The sequence below is a fragment of the Aedes albopictus genome, chromosome 3 (assembly GCF_035046485.1).
Source record: "Aedes albopictus strain Foshan chromosome 3, AalbF5, whole genome shotgun sequence".
NCBI lineage: Eukaryota > Metazoa > Arthropoda > Insecta > Diptera > Culicidae > Aedes > Aedes albopictus.
This window is the reverse complement of record NC_085138.1, coordinates 422301431-422318182: the sequence shown is the minus strand read 5'-3', so window position 1 is coordinate 422318182 and position 16752 is coordinate 422301431. Positions and strand designations below refer to the sequence as shown.

The window sequence follows — 16752 nt, the reverse complement described above, 5'->3', positions numbered from 1 at the left end:
CTAGTTTTCATATATGAATGGGAAACGCCGGAATCACAGCCACTCTGTGATCCCACAGTAGCACAAATCTTCTTGTCTTTTCCTCGTTTCGATGACAGTCGTCGCTTGTTGGTGCCTTCGTTGGCCTCGTATGGGGAAGAACTGCCGTCCCCGTCGTCGTCGCCAGCGGCGGCGGCGGCGGTGTCATCATCTTCGTCGTCGTCGATCTCGATCGTGTTGTCGTTGTGTATCACTTCTGCTTGCGCTGCGGCGACGGTAGGTGCAACAGATGCTACGATGAAAGTGGCTGGGGTAGCTTTGGTTGGTTGTTGTTCAATTTGAAGCGGTGGAAAATCATCCTTACTGAACGTTTGCTCGTTTGCCATTATCTCAGTATTTGCTGCTTCTGCTGCTGAAGTCATCGTGTTGGTGTTGTTGTTTTCGGATACCGCGATATCGGCGCATTTCTGTTTCGGGTGCACCGGTTGGCAACATCGTCTACAGGTTCGAGTTTGATTCGGGTGCTCCACGAAGCAAACCTCATTGACGATAGTGAGAAATGAGGGAATGGGATGCTTGATCCTCATCTGTAGCACTCGCACTCCGTTCGGTAATCCCGAAAAATAATGCCTCCAACGTTCGCTTTGTATTGAAAGTACATCACCGAATCGCTTCATGAAGTCTGCAACTGTTGTATGTGGTACGGATGAAGGCAGATCATGCACTCGGACACTCACAGCCTCGCTATCCACATACACGGGGATTTTGAACGGTTTACCCTTACAAACAAAGACTCGTTTGATATTGTGGGCGCGTTCATATCGTTGCGTTTCGATAAACACACATTTACGTGTGTTGTGAAATTGGACGCTCTTGACATCCAGGAGATTTAACTTCATTTCGTGTTCCAGGAATTGCTGGACTTTGCCAACATCTGGACGCGACGGAAGCACACTAAAATCTACCACCAGTGTGTTTTGTCTAACACCACTCATTTTTACCGGTACGGAGCACGAAAGAGGTTCTGAATACGTCCGAACGCTGCGAGTAGCGACTGTCAACTGTGATAGATTTTTAAGGAGGACGTTACGTACGCCATCCTTCCCGGGTGCTTTTTTAGGTTTCAACCGATGAATAATGGAACGTATTTCCTTGGGTTTAGCGTATGTGCTGGCATCGACATTCAACTCCTGATGAAGAGCAATTTCCTGAATAGTTTCATTGACTTCAATGTCTGTATTGTAGTCGCCTGGCAAAGTGTTACGATGAGCTTTGGAAAAACTTTCAGCAAGCGCCTCTGCCTTTCCCGCAGATGATGCGACATATGAGTCACGCACTTTGAGTGGAGGGTCGTACTTACATTTGTTTCGCAGATGTTTGCTGATTTGCCAAAACTTGTTGCTACCAGCTTCTAGTTCTTCCACCATGTCGCCGAATTTGCGGAATTTTTGTTCTGCAATTTCCTTCTGAATCCTTTGATTGAGAGCGGACACGATCATTCCAATCATCGGATCCCTTGTCCGATAGTATTGACGCCTCCGCACATTTCTGAGTCTGATGAGCTGCTTAACAGGTTCAGGTAAGGTTGGCTGGTACTGACGAAACTTCACAAGTGGGACAGCCGCAACTTCAGCCTCAGCAATAGCTTCTGTTAGAAAAGCGATGGCATCGTCAATTTTTGTAGGATCATCCACTGTTGATATTATACCATCCGACAGATTAATCCGGGTGTCCAGCTGCCTACGGAAGCACGGCCAATCTGCTCTATTGTAGCACCGGTATTGGCGCACGGTTGGATTGTACGGTGTTTCCACATCCACAGTGAAGATGACTGGAAGATGATCCGAAGACAGATCGTTTATCACTTTCGGCACTGACAAATTGAATCTATTATTTGACACGGTCAAGTCTAAGGTAGACGGTTTGCCTCTACCAGCAGGAATGTAGGTATGCGAGTCCGGGGTGTGGATAGTTAGACCGAAGCTCCTCGTTGAACGGTATAACGCATTCCCGGCTTTATTGGCTTTCGCACAGTTCCAAGCTCGATGACGTGCATTGAGATCCCCTATTACAAACAAAGGATCGTTCGTGTGAAACAATTTACGTGTGTCTCGGCGGAACAGTTCGATCTGCGGTTTTGTCGAACCTCCAGGATAGTATGCCGCTATGATGCGTACAGGAGCACTGGACGTGTGAATTACAACACCAACTGCTTCAATGCATTTAACACCTAGGTTGTCAATACGTTCGTATGGGATCCCTTTGCGAACCACTATCATTACCCCTCCTCCACGTTGTGCTACTCTGGGGTCTCTGTCCAATCTTATGCAGGAAAAGGAACCGTGAGAAAAAGACATGTTTGATTGTAGCCAAGTTTCCGTCACTATTGCCAGGTCTATACGGTGTAGTACCATGAAATCGAACAATTCGGGAGCTTTGTTACGCAGGGATCTGCCGTTCCAATTCATGACATTGAGTGAAGTTAGATTATCCATCGCATACATATTTGGCCATCAGTTCCGAAAGGGCGAGAAATTGCATACCCTTCGAAGTGCAAGCTGAAAGCCTGGTGTAGAGCTCGCGGGCCAGGCTTAGGAATTCGGACATAGTGAACAGATTCGAATCTTGAGCTGCGATCTCTCCCCTAACTGCTTGCGCAAAGGAAACTCCTGGTCGTACAGGAGCTGGCTGGGGACGTCGCGGTTGAGACGATGTAGAATGACGATTACGAGCTTGATTTTTCCTTTCTTCCAGTTGTTTCAAGTAGGCCAGTCTTGTGGGGCATCCTCTGAAGCTAGCTGCGTGATTTCGGCTGCAATTCGCGCACTTTATCAGATGGCGATCGTCGTTCTCACTTTCAAGTGAATTACCTGGTTGCACCACTTTCTTCGGGATAGCGCAGTTTTTAGTGAAATGCAATTCCCCGCATTTCACGCACTTTGGTTGTAAATTACAGTGGCTCATACCGTGTCCAAACTGCTGACAACGGAAGCATTGTACGATATCGGCGGCTCTTTTCGCAAATGGGCGCCAGTTTACGACGACGCTGAACAGGTAACGAACTTTCCTGAGATCCTGGAGTTTACATGCTCCCCTTTTGAAGGCCACCAAATATATCGCACTATCACCCGATGGCGACGCTTTTAACAGCTTTACGCTCTCAGGTTCGATGTTGACAGTTTTCAGCTCCGTGACCACTTCATCATTGCTGAAAACCGGCAGACCAGATAAAACAAATCTGATTGGGGTTTCATCGGGCAGGCTGTGTGTGTAGAAGCGAATATCGTTTGCCTTGCAGTATGAGACAAGCGAAGTGAAGATATTTTGATCTTTCACTGTGATTTGTATCACTCCCCGTCCTATGCGTTGTACGTACTCGCCTTTGTTCATGGCTAGTGACGTAGCAATGGCATTGATTTCAACCACACTTTTGTTGTACACGTAGATGGGTGGACAACGCACTTTTTTGATGGAATGTGAAGTTTGGTTGGACACTCGCGCTGGTTCCTCTTGTTGATCGTCATCAACCGCCAGCATCTCAAACTCATTATGAGTGGAGACCCCCGCAATTACACGGGATGGAACATTGTTATCACGGCATTGTTGAGAAGGCGCTGGCTCATTGTTCTCGAACATTGTAGTCAAGTGCGATGCAGATTTGTTACTGAATCGAACTTTGGACTTGTCGTAATTTCTCCTAATTACGATATTTGATGGACCACATTTACCCACCACATCTTTGTGGGTGGCGACCGGGTGGTCCTGTGGTAATTTACCCAGTTTTAACGACAAAGAACTGACGTCCATTTTTGGCTTGCGAATAAAACGTTTTACTCTTTCATTCAGTAACAAATTTTGAAAACGACGTATAATCAATGGTGTAGCATTGATTAGGGTAACCAATATAATTTGGACCCCCATATATTTTGGACCCCCTGTGTCCTATTATCGCTACTTACACAGGTTTAATGATGAGAAGACGGAAATTTTTAGAATCATTTGCTAAATAAGATCGCTCTGCACGGGCAGCAATCATTTCCTCATTGGAAATATCCTTATTTGCCTTGAAATTATTTTTTGCCAATCTCGTCATCCGTGCGAGTGTCGCATCATGTTTACAAAACGAGATTGCGGTGCTGAGAAAACTTGCAGATGTAAACAAAAACGTTTATCATTCTAGCGCATCAAAATCGCAATGTTCGTCTAATCAGCCTTTGTCAATCAAGTAATTAGGATATGATCCAGCATATTCAAGCGGCAAATTCTTCCAAAATAGTTTCAAACGAGTTTAAATGCCGGGTGTCCAAAATATATTCAGAAGAGGGTCCAAAATATATTGGGGTGTCCAAAACAGTGAAAACTGATGCTTACAAAATCAGTTGTTTTCATCAAATTTTCAGCCAGAAATGACCTTGTGAGTATTTTTAACGGACAGTGGAGGCTTTTACGAACATACTAACATCATCATTATGTGTAAATACCCTCTGAATCTGTTTGATTTTGAATTAAATTCAAACCAATGTCCTCTAGGGGTCCAAAATTCAACCGTTACCCTATACGTCGTTTTCAAAATTTGTTACCGCATTCATAAATTTCCACGATTGATTCCGTTATAAATCCCGAACCCGATCCGTTCGCTAAAAAAATCCCTCGTTGCCAATTTTCCGCTGAATACCGCTCTACCGAGCATCGCATGTTGCTGAAGAAAAAGAAAACGTCAAACAGCTGACATCTCCGTTTTCTGCTGCTGTCAAAAGTTTCAGTCCGATTTCGCTTGTAGAACTTTCCTCCACCAAAGTGTGTAGAAGTTGTATCGTTTCCTTCTGTGAATAAATCCGGAATTTCCGCTGCTAAAAATGTCCTACGTCGCCAGGAAAGGACCCCAAGTAGTTTGTAAGCATCCCGTACAGTAGTTTTGCGCCGAATTTTCGGATATAAGAGTGCCAATGACTCAGAAACTGCTTCACCTGCCACTTGCGAAAAATTACATAATGTTTTGGTGCTGTTGTGCTCAGCAAATTTGCTAGTTGAAGCTAAAATACTAATCAAACATCATTTTCCCCGATTTCAGCGGCTCTCGGTCGGTGGGCGTACAACCTGTCCGGATTCAACCAGTACGGTAAGTGTAACTCGGCCAATCGGAACGCGAAAAGCGTAAACACTTGCCCCGCCTAACCTCACAATCATTGTTGCCTACACTCAATTCCAGGTCTGCACCGTGACGATTGCCTGTACGAGGATGACGACGTCAAGGAGGCGATCCGCCGCCTGCCGGAGAAGCTGAAGGACGAACGCAACTATCGCATCACCCGGGCGTTGCACCTCTCGCTCACCAAGACCATCCTGCCCAAGGAGCAGTGGACCAAGTACGAGGAGGACACCAAGTATCTGGAACCGTACCTGGAGGAGGTCAAGCGCGAACGGGACGAGATGGCCAAGTGGGAGGCCAACAAGTAAGGATGCGGATGTGCTTGAAAAGCGCGAACAGCCGTACCACTATTACTGTTGGAATGTAAATGCACCGTTTTAGGGGGGTTTCCGCAGGGGGATGTCCCGCGGAAATGAATCAAAGCTTAGGGGAATAATAAACTGAAATCTGGAACGTATGATTGTGATGTTTGTTTTTGTGCTTAGGCTTTTTCTTGATTACTGATTTAAAACTCGTTAAAAGATTTAATTTTAGATTGAATAATTTCGGGTTTTGTTCCTGAAGCTAAAATTCGATTTCATCAGAACAAAATTTGTGATTTTTAACAAATTTTGCTTCCAACATGGAGATGTGAATAGTGCCACCAATGATGGCAACACTTGACATACACGAATCATGTGCTGAGAAGGAATGTCAAAGTTGCGTGCGGAGCACAGCTGTTGTTTATTTTGATCGCGGTCGGTGCTGGTCTGCGCTCAAGGAGAATACATTTTACTAAGGTGGCGCAGATAAACATTGCAAACCACTGGTTGTCTCTTCCATTCTTCTGGTGTTCTTAAGGAGCTGAAATAGTGACGTCACTATTTTAGTTGCATAAGAACACCAGAAGAGTGGAAGAGACAACCAGTGGTTTGCAATGTTTATCTGCGCCACCTTAGTAAAATGTATTCTCCTTGGTCTGCGCTGCGGTTCGATTCGAGTCGGGCGGATCCTGGCCTTTTGATTGGCTGCAAGAGATTCCATTCATTAATTTTCGTGGGCGATAGTAACCTGCCGTGCCGATAGTAGTGCCAAAACGGGATCCATCGTATTTACTACAAACGATTCCGTTATTTGCAGACAATATTGTGCGTCCATCGAACGGTAAGTGTTGTACGAGTTCCGTGCCGATTCTTTTCAAAGCAGACAAAATTTGTTTTAATTAGAGTGAAAGTGAAGTGATGATGATTGAGTTTGATTATGTGATTTTTTGCTAGTATAGTTCTTTGCCCAGTCTGAATATAAAACAGTTTCCATTACATTTTACGTTTACTGATTTATTTCAATTCAGCCAATGTTATGAACCTGTATGTCTTGCTCTTGTAGTTTCTGGGTTCTATCCGGGATGTTTGGAAATAAGAGATACCTCGACTAACATTTGAAAAGGGCGCAATAACCATTGCGAGCCTCTGCTTCTCCCGGTACTCCTAAGCGCATTTCCCATTATTCATATACATACCTAAATTATCTCTGACCAGTAACAGCAGGTAGAGCAGACTACCCTCTATCTGATAACGGGATAAGTTTACATAAATATTTTAAAAGACGCATAGAACAGACGAAAGAAGCTGAGGCGTGAAATTGTTGTTCCATCCTTTTTTACATGTTAGTCTAGACCTTTATTATCATATTATGGTCAAAGTCTTAAGGTATATGCCTAAAAATTGAAAAGGAGATCCTGAGCTTTTGCCAACATCCTATTAAAGGTTCTTCGTCTTCTTCTGTATGGCTCTATGTTCCCACTGAAACTTGGCCTGCCTAACTTCAACTAAGTGTTATTTAAGCACTTCCACAGTTATTAAGGCTTTCTTTGCCTGTCATTGCATGAATTTGTGTATTGTGTTTGTGAGACTAGACTAGCACAACGATACACTATGCCCAGGGAGTCGAGAAAATTATTCCGACCGGAACGGGAATCGAACCCGCCGTCTCCGGATTGGCGATCCACAGCCTTAACCACTAGGCTAACAGGAGACCCCATGAAATGTTCTGTACATCTAAATAGAAATAAGATACACAGTTCTTCTAGCTGTATATCATTTAAATTTTAGAAGCAACGATGAAGGCAGGAAGCGTGTTCCTGTTTCAACTAAATTGCATACGGGTGCTAATTAGACCATGAGATACACCTAAATTGGCGATAAATAAACGGGATCAGAACGCTCCAGAATTGATATTTTTTGTCGATGGGAATATTACAGAACGAATATTTGTTTAATAAGCTGAATGTTATCTTAAGCTCTTAGTACACTGGGTTAAATATTTGTCGAAAAAGAAACCAATGCTCAAACATCTTGTTTGACTCGATCGAATTTTCATTAGTGTCAAACGGATGTTGGTTCTTGAGATCTTTCCTTGTCAAATATTTGACCTTGTGTACTTCAGGCCTTATATTTGTGGTCTTCGTAGCCGTGCAACTAGAATCGTCAGACATCCAGGCATATGTTGGATGCTACGAGAGTGAGAGGTCGATTTCCGCTCCAGTCAGAGGATATTATTTATCAAACAGGAAATCCTGGTGTTCGCAAAACCTCGAAGTAGCTGTCGCGGTCACAACGCTTCTTGGCACGTTTAGTCAAATTTAGCTTACGTATTCGGCTCCATGAACGAAAGGGTGACGCTTGATTGGCGACGACTTGCCCACGAAATGGTACTGGTGGTTGTTGGGTAGCGGTGTCTTCTCCTTTGGATGTAGGTGGCTGGAATCCAACGGGATGCTGGATGAATTCGTATCTTCATGAGCAAGCCTGGCCAATCGCTTCCGGATATAGCTCTTCTGGTTCAGCGCAACATGTTCCTCTGATCGCGTGACTTGAATACCGTGGAAGAATTTGATGTCCCCGAGAGATGTCACCGTGAAATGTTGGTTTAGATGCTTGATGATGCCTTCGTATTCGCGTTCAGTCTCACACATTATAACGAAATCATTAACGAGACAGCTATGTAGGCCAGCTTACCTTTGCTGCTTCTGACGTAGAGACAACTGTCGTTGTTTGCTGGCTCGAAACCTAAGCGCTTGAGCACGTCGTCCAATTTGTAGTTCCAGATACGAGCGGCTTTTTTAGTCAATACAACCCCTTTCGCAGCCGACACACTAGGCTTTCTTCGTGAGATGTGTAGCCTGGTGGCAGTCGCATGTAAACAGTTTATTCCAGGTCTCTGTTCAGATAAGATGTCTTGACATCTGCATGCGCTTGATCAGAAAATTTTGTCGGCTTGCAACGGAGAAAAGGGTCCGAAATGTTACTTGTTTCACCACTAGCCCAAAAACTTCGTCATAGTCGACTCCATATTTTTGTGTAACCTATCCACTTTTGTCCGCTTTTTTCTTGTCATCATGGATGATCATCATGGATGGTCATCATGGTGTACCGACCGCACCATCATCGTGGATTGATTCCGTTTCTTGTTGAGAGACGCTGCTTTCAGTTGCAGCGAATTGCCGACAAAGTCGAACCGCAATCCCATTCGTGCTGCGGGAGCGCTGAACCGACTCGGACCCGATTTACGTACAACGAACACCGTTTTCGTTCAAGAAGCGAATGGTGTGGCGAGCCCCGCTTGCATGGAGCTCGAGTGGGCACAGCATCACATCCAGGATTAGAGCAGGCAGCGACAGTACGTCAGCAACCGTGAGTCGTAACCAATAGATTATAGCATTTTTTTTTATAGAATGAGAAAATCTGCAACAGATACCCAAGAGGTGGTTCCTCGGGTGATGTGGGGATCGACCCACTAAAAACTCATTCTCTCTCTTCCTTACCTTCGCGGTACGCCCGTTAGGGATGACTTCGAGAAGGGGGGGGCCGTACATGAGAACACTCTAATCGTAAGCGTTCCACCAGCTACCGCCTTAAGTTGTTCACCCAAGTAACCAAAAGTTCCGCTTCCCATGACGAAATGCACTTTCAAGTTCCGCGAAGTTCAGATAAAGTTCCAAACGGAACGTTCTGGCTGCTTAAGAGGCTAACGATGAGCCTTGCTGGAACTTCGGTCACAAGTTCCGGCAAGGCTAATTGTTAGCCTCTTAAGCAGCCAGAAAGTTCCATTCGGAACTTTATCTGAACTTCGCGGAACTTTAAAGCTGCTTAAGATGCTATGTCGGAACTTTGTCGGAACTTTCAAGTTCATAGAAGTTCAGTTCAGTAGCGTTGTGTTTCAATGAAGATTAAATTTATTTCTTTTACAGAAAACAATTGTTTAAGCGTACACGAATAAAAGACAAAAATGAATTTATCAAATCAATGAATACTAGGCTTGAGCAAAAAAAAAACTGCCGCCCATCGGATTCGAACCGACAGTCGCTGCGTGAGAGCCCTACGCTCTACCACAGTACTACAGCTGGGATTGAGTGGACTGCAGGTAAAGTCTGACTTGAATCGATTTTCTGTCGGAAGCTAGTTTTGCACATTTGTACAGTAGTGAAGTTAGCTTGACTTTGTCAAGTGTCTTCAGCAGCGCAGCGGTAAATCGGCAGGCTATCACGCAGGAGGATCCAGTTCAAATCTACATAGCAGCGACATATGTGAAAATATAATTATCAGTACATAGCAATTTCCAGACGTGAATCACAAACCCCCAACAACAAAGTGTGATTCTGAAACACATTTTTGTTTCTGCATGAATTTTGACAAAGTTCTGTCAGAAGCTGCTTAGAAGGCTATCCAGCGTGCTTATGTGAACTTTCAAGTTCCAAAATTACTTAAAAATGAAGCTGCTTAGAAGGCTAATGAGCGACCTCGAACAAGCTGCTTAGCTTATAAAGTACCCTTTTATCTGAACTTTTGGTTACTTGGGTCACTCTCCCCTGGAGGCTCGGGTCCTGGCTAGTACTTAGACTACCCGTTGAACTCAAGCTCCTGGATGGGGAAGGGGGGCCAACTCAACTAGCTGTTGTTCGGCTCGCCATTTACTCTGTAGTTCAAGTACGATTCGAGAAACCGTGGAAGTAACGGAGTCCCACTTGTCCGCCCCCATACACATCCTTTCAACAATGTTGTCAGGCGTGATATCTCTACCGCATACCTCCTGCATACTCGACCTTTGCTCCACGAAACGTGGACATTCAAAGAGCACATGCTCCGCGGTCTCGTCGCAGTCTGCACACTCCGGACATGCGGGGGAGCCTGCGTGTCCGAATCTGTGCAGATACCACCTAAAGCACCCATGGCCTGACCGAAATTGAGTCAAGTGAAAATTCACCTCGCCATGAGGCCTGCTCGTCCACTTGGACACGCTCGGTATGTGCCTGTGTGTCCATCTACCCTTGCTGGAGGAATCCCATTCGCTCTGCCACTTCAGCATAGACGAGGTTCTGGCGATACGCCTCGCGCCTCTTATGCCGCGTCGTTCGAAACATTCTTCATCCTCTGCCACCACTAAAGCTATGGGCATCATGCCCGCTAGCACACATACCGCGTCCTAAGGCACATCAGCCTGTGGGTACTCTCAAGTCGCTTCACGTTTCGGTTAACCACTAGCGCCTTCGACCATGCAGCGGCGCCATACCGTAGTATGGAGACCGCTACTGCCGCGAGCAGCTTACGCTTACTCGAGTCGAGACTATTGCCGAGCTGTTTGACATTATCTTTGACAATCCCATTATCGCCATGCTTGCCCTTTTGCAGGCATATTCTACGTGGCTTCCGAATTTCAGCTTATCGTCGATCATGACCCCCAATTGCTTCAGTGAGCGCTTAGAGTTGATCGCATAGGCGCCAACTTAGGGGGGGCAAGCATGGTTTTGCCCCCCCAATAATTGACAATTTTTCGATTTCCCCATACAAAAAATCAGAAAAATCAGGCTTTGCCCCCCCAATAATTTGTCCAAGTTGGCGCGTCTGGTTGATCGTGTATCCACCTGTGGTGACCACTGCCTGCTGTTCAGACTTGCGGTTGTTTACCACCACCACCTCCGTTTTGTGGTGCGCGAGTTAACGTCTCGACCTCATCCAATCCTCCACTATGCCAATTGCGTGAGTTGCTGTCAGTTCCACTTCCTCTATTGACTCGCCGTATACCACGAGGGTAATATCATCGGCGAAGCCGACCAGCTTTACGCCCGGTGGAAGTTTGAGCCTCAATACGCCATCATACGCCGCGTTCCATAGTACCGGGCCCAAGATGGACCCCTGCGGTACCCCTGCGGTGATTTTGTAGCTCCTCTCGCCTTCCTCGGTGTCATAGATTAGCACTCTATTCTGGAAGTAGCTCTCCAATATCCGGCATAGGCTAACCGGGACTCCTAGGTGGTGTATTGCGCACTCAATGGCGGTCCAGCTGACGCTGTTGAACGCATTCTTAACGTCCAGCGTGACGACCGCGCAATAGCGGATTCCTGTTCGCTTCTTTTGGAGCGCTATCTCGGCCGTTTTGGTTACAGCCCTAATAGCGTCCACCGTCGATCGACCCTTCCGGAAGCCGAACTGGTTATCCGAGAGACCAGAGTCATCGGGTTTCTCGGTATAGACCATCAGCCTCGACAGAATGATCCGTTCCAACAGTTTTCCGGCGGTGTCCAGCAGGCAGATAGGTCTGTATGCCGACGGGTCGCCAGGTGGCTTCCCGGGTTTGGGCAGTAGAACCAATCTTTGCCTTTTCCACCTCTCCGGAAATTCGCCTCTGTCTAGGCACATCTGCATAGCCATTCTGAACATGTCAGGCTTAGCCTCGATGGCCGTCTTGATGGCTAATGTCGGGATACCGTCCGGACCCGGAGCCTTGTTCAACTTAAGCGACTTCGCTATTGCAATGAGTTCGTCGTTCGTCACCGGGGCTAGATTATAGCATAGTCGTAAGAAAGTGCAGCAAATGCCAGTTAGATAGGAGAGATAGGGCTCAGAGAAGAGGCGAATGTAAGGAAATATAGAGCATTTAACCCTTCAGCGCGCGCGCCGTTGTAAAAAGTACAACACTACCAAAAAACCTCGCTCGTCGTATACAGCACGAGCGCGGTGCAGTTTCAGCTGCTTGATGGCGCGCGTCCTGGAAGGTTAAATGTATTCTCGCACGTTTTGATCAGTTAAGCTTTTTCTCCCGATGTACCTAGTCCCACTCCCGGCGTAAACTGGGCTTTAGTCAGTATGCTAGCGGGTATTTAGTAACAACGTCTTCCGCCCGAGTACCTTCTGCCATCCAGCTCCAGCTTCCATTGATCAGCCAGAGCTCTCTGTCTCTTGGTTCCAGCGCAGATCCCACACGGTCATCAAACCTCACCGAGTGTTGGTCCTATCACCGCCTCTCGGTATCTCTCAACAAATATTGGCACCTCATCGGGTATTGGCCGCCTCATCGTATTTTGGTCTCTTCGCTTCCCGAACCACCACCAGTGTGCCCTGGGCCCATAACCTGTTGGAAAAAAACTAGCGAGGCTTCGTTGTCCAAAATAGTTCTTTTATTTTCTTTACTAAAATAATTACTGCGTTTTAATTCCATGCTCCAGTCCCAATAGGTTATGGGCCCAGTTGCGTGATAGTTTAATTTCGGTAGTTCGTCGCGACTCGTGAATTTTGTTTTTCAATCGAGGGACAGAAAAGTGCGTAGCGCCAGAAACAAAATGGCCGACACGAAGGATACGATTTAGAAAATGAACGACCAGAGTTATGCCATCTGGAATTTCAAGATGCGGCTTTTGTTGACCCGGGAGAAAGTGCTAAATGAGAATGGTGATGCGGCCTGGATCTCAAACGATGAGATGGCGCAGGCATTGGTGGGGTTTGCATGTCGCTTACAGTTTCATAAGATTTTCGCATATTATTTTATTCCTTAGCTTATCCGAGAGCTTATCATGAGTCTTCATAATAGAATTAATAAACTATAGAGGACGAATGTTGCTGCTGTTCCCTTTGTACTCGTTCGCAAACATGCCGGGTATCTATCTGTCAAACTACATACTTTTTCGCTTTGACACTTATATCCCTCACTATCTTCGCCAGCAAGAGATGTTGCGGAGGCGACGCCAGCGACATTCATCCTCTATAGTTTATTACCTCATGCGTCACGTCAATCTTTGGTACAAAACTAGAGTCCTGTCAAATTTTCAGCCATATCGGTGGTGATTTAATGGTGGTCTAAAAGCAAAATAGGTTTATATGGGAATTACTATGGAGAATTTTCAAAAAAGGTTCTCCGCACTGTAGAGCATTAAGGTCCCATTAGACATGACAAATATTTGGCCAAACAAGCCCAACAAATGACCAACACAACGCAAATCATGGCAACCTCGATTGCTAGATAACATTAGAAAAGAACATTACTAGATTAAATTCTATCCTGTCTATATAGTTTAGTAGAATTTGTTCACTATTACTATATTTTTAAATATGACATTGAGTTGCATGAAACTGATTATCTGTTTTGTTTCTCTCATTACAGCGATTTTTACTACATTCGATAAAAGTACTGACACAAAACAAATTACGCCAAAGCTGCATAATGCTGAAAATTGACCTGTGAACCGACTGAATACCGTCTAGTCGTCGACTATAATAAGCCAAATCAGTATACCAATTACCGTAATTTGTTTACGCGTTTGTTTTCTACGCGAAAGATAGCCAAACATCAAGTCGCGTGCGTCTGCCTTCGAACATCGAATAACGACAAACAGTAAGTAAGGAAAGAACTGTTATTCTACATGGCGTGGACTTTGATCTGCTGTGTAACCGCCAGCGAGCGCGGACTCATAACACACAACCCGAGGAGAGAGAAAATGTGTTATTGATACGGTACACTTATGTTTTTTGCACAAACATAAGAACATTATCAACCGGAGCACAGTGGTCCAGGAAGGTGATTATTGCGTTGGCGCCTGGATAGACGAAACATGATTTATAAGCATGCATTGATATCTTCATTAGCATTAGCATTAGCATTAAGCGAGTCGCACAAATTCGTAGGTGGTACAGTCCTAGACCGTTGTTATGAGGGTTGCCTCCTTCCCGTCCGAACCAAAGCACAAAGATTTGGGACTAATCTCTGACTCTTGGACAAGACTGACGCAATCCTCCAATGGTCGAAAACTGTCCTGGCCACGTCCTTACGACTGCTGAGGAAAGGGAAAGGATGGTTAGTTGGCATTGGCGTATCTAGGATTTTTTCCCAGGGGGTGCCTAGGGGGTGCCAGTTTCAGAAGCTTACAGTTTGCATTTTTAAAAAATAGATGTGCGCGACTGCGTCAAATCGTGTTGGTGACATCAACGCATTATTTTTGAGCTAAATTACAAACTTTTTGTAAAAGACACCAAATTGAAATCAATCCTGAGTCGCGTTGTTAAGCTTCACAAAAATATATCTGGTAAATGAAATACTGTATGAAGCAGACATTTTCTGTAACCAGTGTCAAAATTTCAGCTTCTTACAGCATCCTGTTAGTAAGACCATGTGTCTTACTAGTTCCAAAACTCGACCTAATAATCTAGTTTATTTTTATTTTCTGCAAAACATTCTTTCGGAAATTTCTCAGGGAATATTCCCGGCAATTTATTTAGAAATTGTATTGCATTGCAAAACAATTGCATGGCATTGCATTTACAAAATACCTTTCGGCACATCCTTTGACAATTTCATCGGTAATTACTATGAACACTTCTTCGATAATCTCTTGAGAAGTTTGTTTGGCATTTTTTTCTTGATTCCATCAACAAATCATTTGGATTTTTTTAGTAGTTTTTCGAGCATTCTTCAGATTTCAGATACCTTTTTGTTGTGAGAAGCTATGTCAGTTTTTTTTATTGAGCATACCATAATCAATAAGCTTTCGACAATTTAGTGAAAGTTTCTTTTTGTAAATTCCAAAACTTACTTGAGGCTACGTTCGAGGATTTTCTTGGCATTTAATGGAATATTTTTCAGTGATTTAAAAGTATTTCAAATGAAAGAAAAATCAAATGATGCTCTTTCAGTTCATACAACTGTTCCAGTAAATGTTTGTTTGCGCTTAATAGAAATTTGGCAAAAGTGACAAGAGTGCAAATGCAGAATTTTGTAGGTCGTTTTCACCCAAAAAGAACTACCATTGAGTTTTTTTTTGTTGCCATTCCCCCAAATAAATGTTTATATTCTAAAAATTACTTCACCAATTTTACCAAGTAGGTGTATTCTATTTCTTCAGAATTTTTTGCTAAATTTCCTTCAGAAAATCTTTCAATAAATATTTCAGAAATTTTCTCAACAGGTTTCATTGAAACATTTTTTAAAAATTCATCTAATAAATCTTTCCGAAACTCATTCAGGGGTCCTTATAAAAATGAATGAAAAATTCTTCTACAGATTTTTCTTGATATTTTCGAAGTTTCATCAGGAATTCTTCCAAGGAGGCTTTCAGGCTGTTATCTAGAAGTTTATTCAGAAATTAGTCAAAGGATTTGTCCCAAGATCTTTCCATGAATTTTATTGAATAACTTCCACAATTTTTTCAGAGTTCCAAAGTTTTCTTTGGTTTTTTTCTAGAGATTCCTGCAAAAGTATCTTTAATTTTTAGGTAGGTACTTAGGAACTCTTCTATAGATTTTCTCAATAATTCCGCCATAAATTCCTATGAAAAATTCTGCAGAGGTTCCATAAGAAATTCAAAGAATTCCTTCAGAAATTCTTCCAGGGATTTTATTTTAGAAAATTTTCTACGGCTTTCATTAGAAATTCGCTTAAAGATTTCTTCTTAAAGTCATCTAAAGAAATCTATCACATCGCTTAGAAACTCATCCATTCCGAAATTGTCCCATGCTTACTAATGATTTCTCTATATATTTCTGCTAGAATTCCGCTAACAGACCTTTCATGAATTTCCATATGAACTCCTCCAGAAAATCGTTAATTTGGAATTCATTCAGAAATTTCTCAAGATATTTCGTTAGAAAATCTACCTATCCAAAATGTCTCGAATGGTTTCTAATGAAAGCCTTTCATGGATTCCTTAGGAAAATCCTCAGGGTTTTTTTTTTAAAACCTTTTAGAGATTTTTCTAAATCTCCAAAAAATACTTAAAAAACTTTTTCAAAGATTCCTTTAAAAATTCTTCCAACTACATGTGTTCTTTCCTAAATTCTTCCTGTTGTTCTTAACAAATTCTTACAGATATTCCTTCAGGCATTTCTTCACAAACTGCTCCAGGAATTCCTGCAAGAGTTACTCCATGAATCTAATTGGACATTCTTGCTGAAATTTCTCCAGGATATTTATCCAGTATTCCTCTGAATATTTTTGCAGAAATTCCTTCAGAGATTCTTGCATAATTAATCCAATGATTTCAGCAGGAATATTTCCAGAGAACAAAAACCTCTTTAGGGATTCTATCAGGAATTTCTCCTGTTATTCCTCCATGTCCATGGTTTGTCAAATGATAACTGAAAATTTTCTTACAGATCTTCTGAGAAATATTTTGATTTAACTTCAGAAGAAACCTTTGCTATTTTTTTTGGAAAAAGTCTGGTAAAACCAATTTAACTAATCCCCGATAATTGGTAAAATAGATCGTTGAAGGATTCCTGAAAGCCCGTGAAACTGAATTGAGTACAAAACAAACAAATATTTTTAAAAATACTGTAAGATTTCTTGTAGAAAATGATGCATAATTTATTTATATTATGAAT

At 43.4% G+C, this 16752-nt stretch overlaps 2 protein-coding genes across 7 annotated transcripts in view; both read left to right on the top strand.

The window, feature by feature from the left end:
• The first annotated feature begins 4715 nt into the window (after window positions 1-4715).
• LOC109410641 (cytochrome b-c1 complex subunit 7) lies at window positions 4716-5586 on the top strand. Its single transcript, XM_019684165.3, has 3 exons — window positions 4716-4872; window positions 5051-5098; window positions 5189-5586. The coding sequence occupies exons 1-3, from the start codon at window positions 4836-4838 to the stop codon at window positions 5434-5436; spliced, it is 333 nt and encodes a 110-aa protein (XP_019539710.1). The 5' UTR covers window positions 4716-4835; the 3' UTR covers window positions 5437-5586.
• A 497-nt stretch (window positions 5587-6083) lies between these two features.
• LOC109410639 (lysophosphatidylserine lipase ABHD12) overlaps window positions 6084-16752 on the top strand; it is a 50518-nt gene continuing 39849 nt past the window's right edge. For 5 of the 6 annotated variants that reach the window (XM_029875759.2, XM_062856374.1, XM_062856373.1 and 2 more), the window contains exons 1-2: window positions 6084-6271; window positions 13541-13771. The gene's annotated coding sequence lies outside the window, so the exon portion shown is untranslated. Of the gene's footprint in view, window positions 6272-13540; window positions 13776-16752 lie in introns of all 6 variants that reach the window. The other variant, XM_062856371.1, reaches the window with a different exon arrangement.

Excerpts from the sequence above, each read along its gene's own strand:
- LOC109410641 (XM_019684165.3), top strand. The coding sequence starts at position 4,836 with ATGTCCTACGTCGCCAGGAAAGGACCCCAAGTAGTTT. Across the intron at positions 4,873-5,050 it reads GAAAGGACCCCAAGTAGTTT|CGGCTCTCGGTCGGTGGGCG; the intron begins GTAAGCATCCCG and ends CCCCGATTTCAG. Across the intron at positions 5,099-5,188 it reads GTCCGGATTCAACCAGTACG|GTCTGCACCGTGACGATTGC; the intron begins GTAAGTGTAACT and ends ACTCAATTCCAG.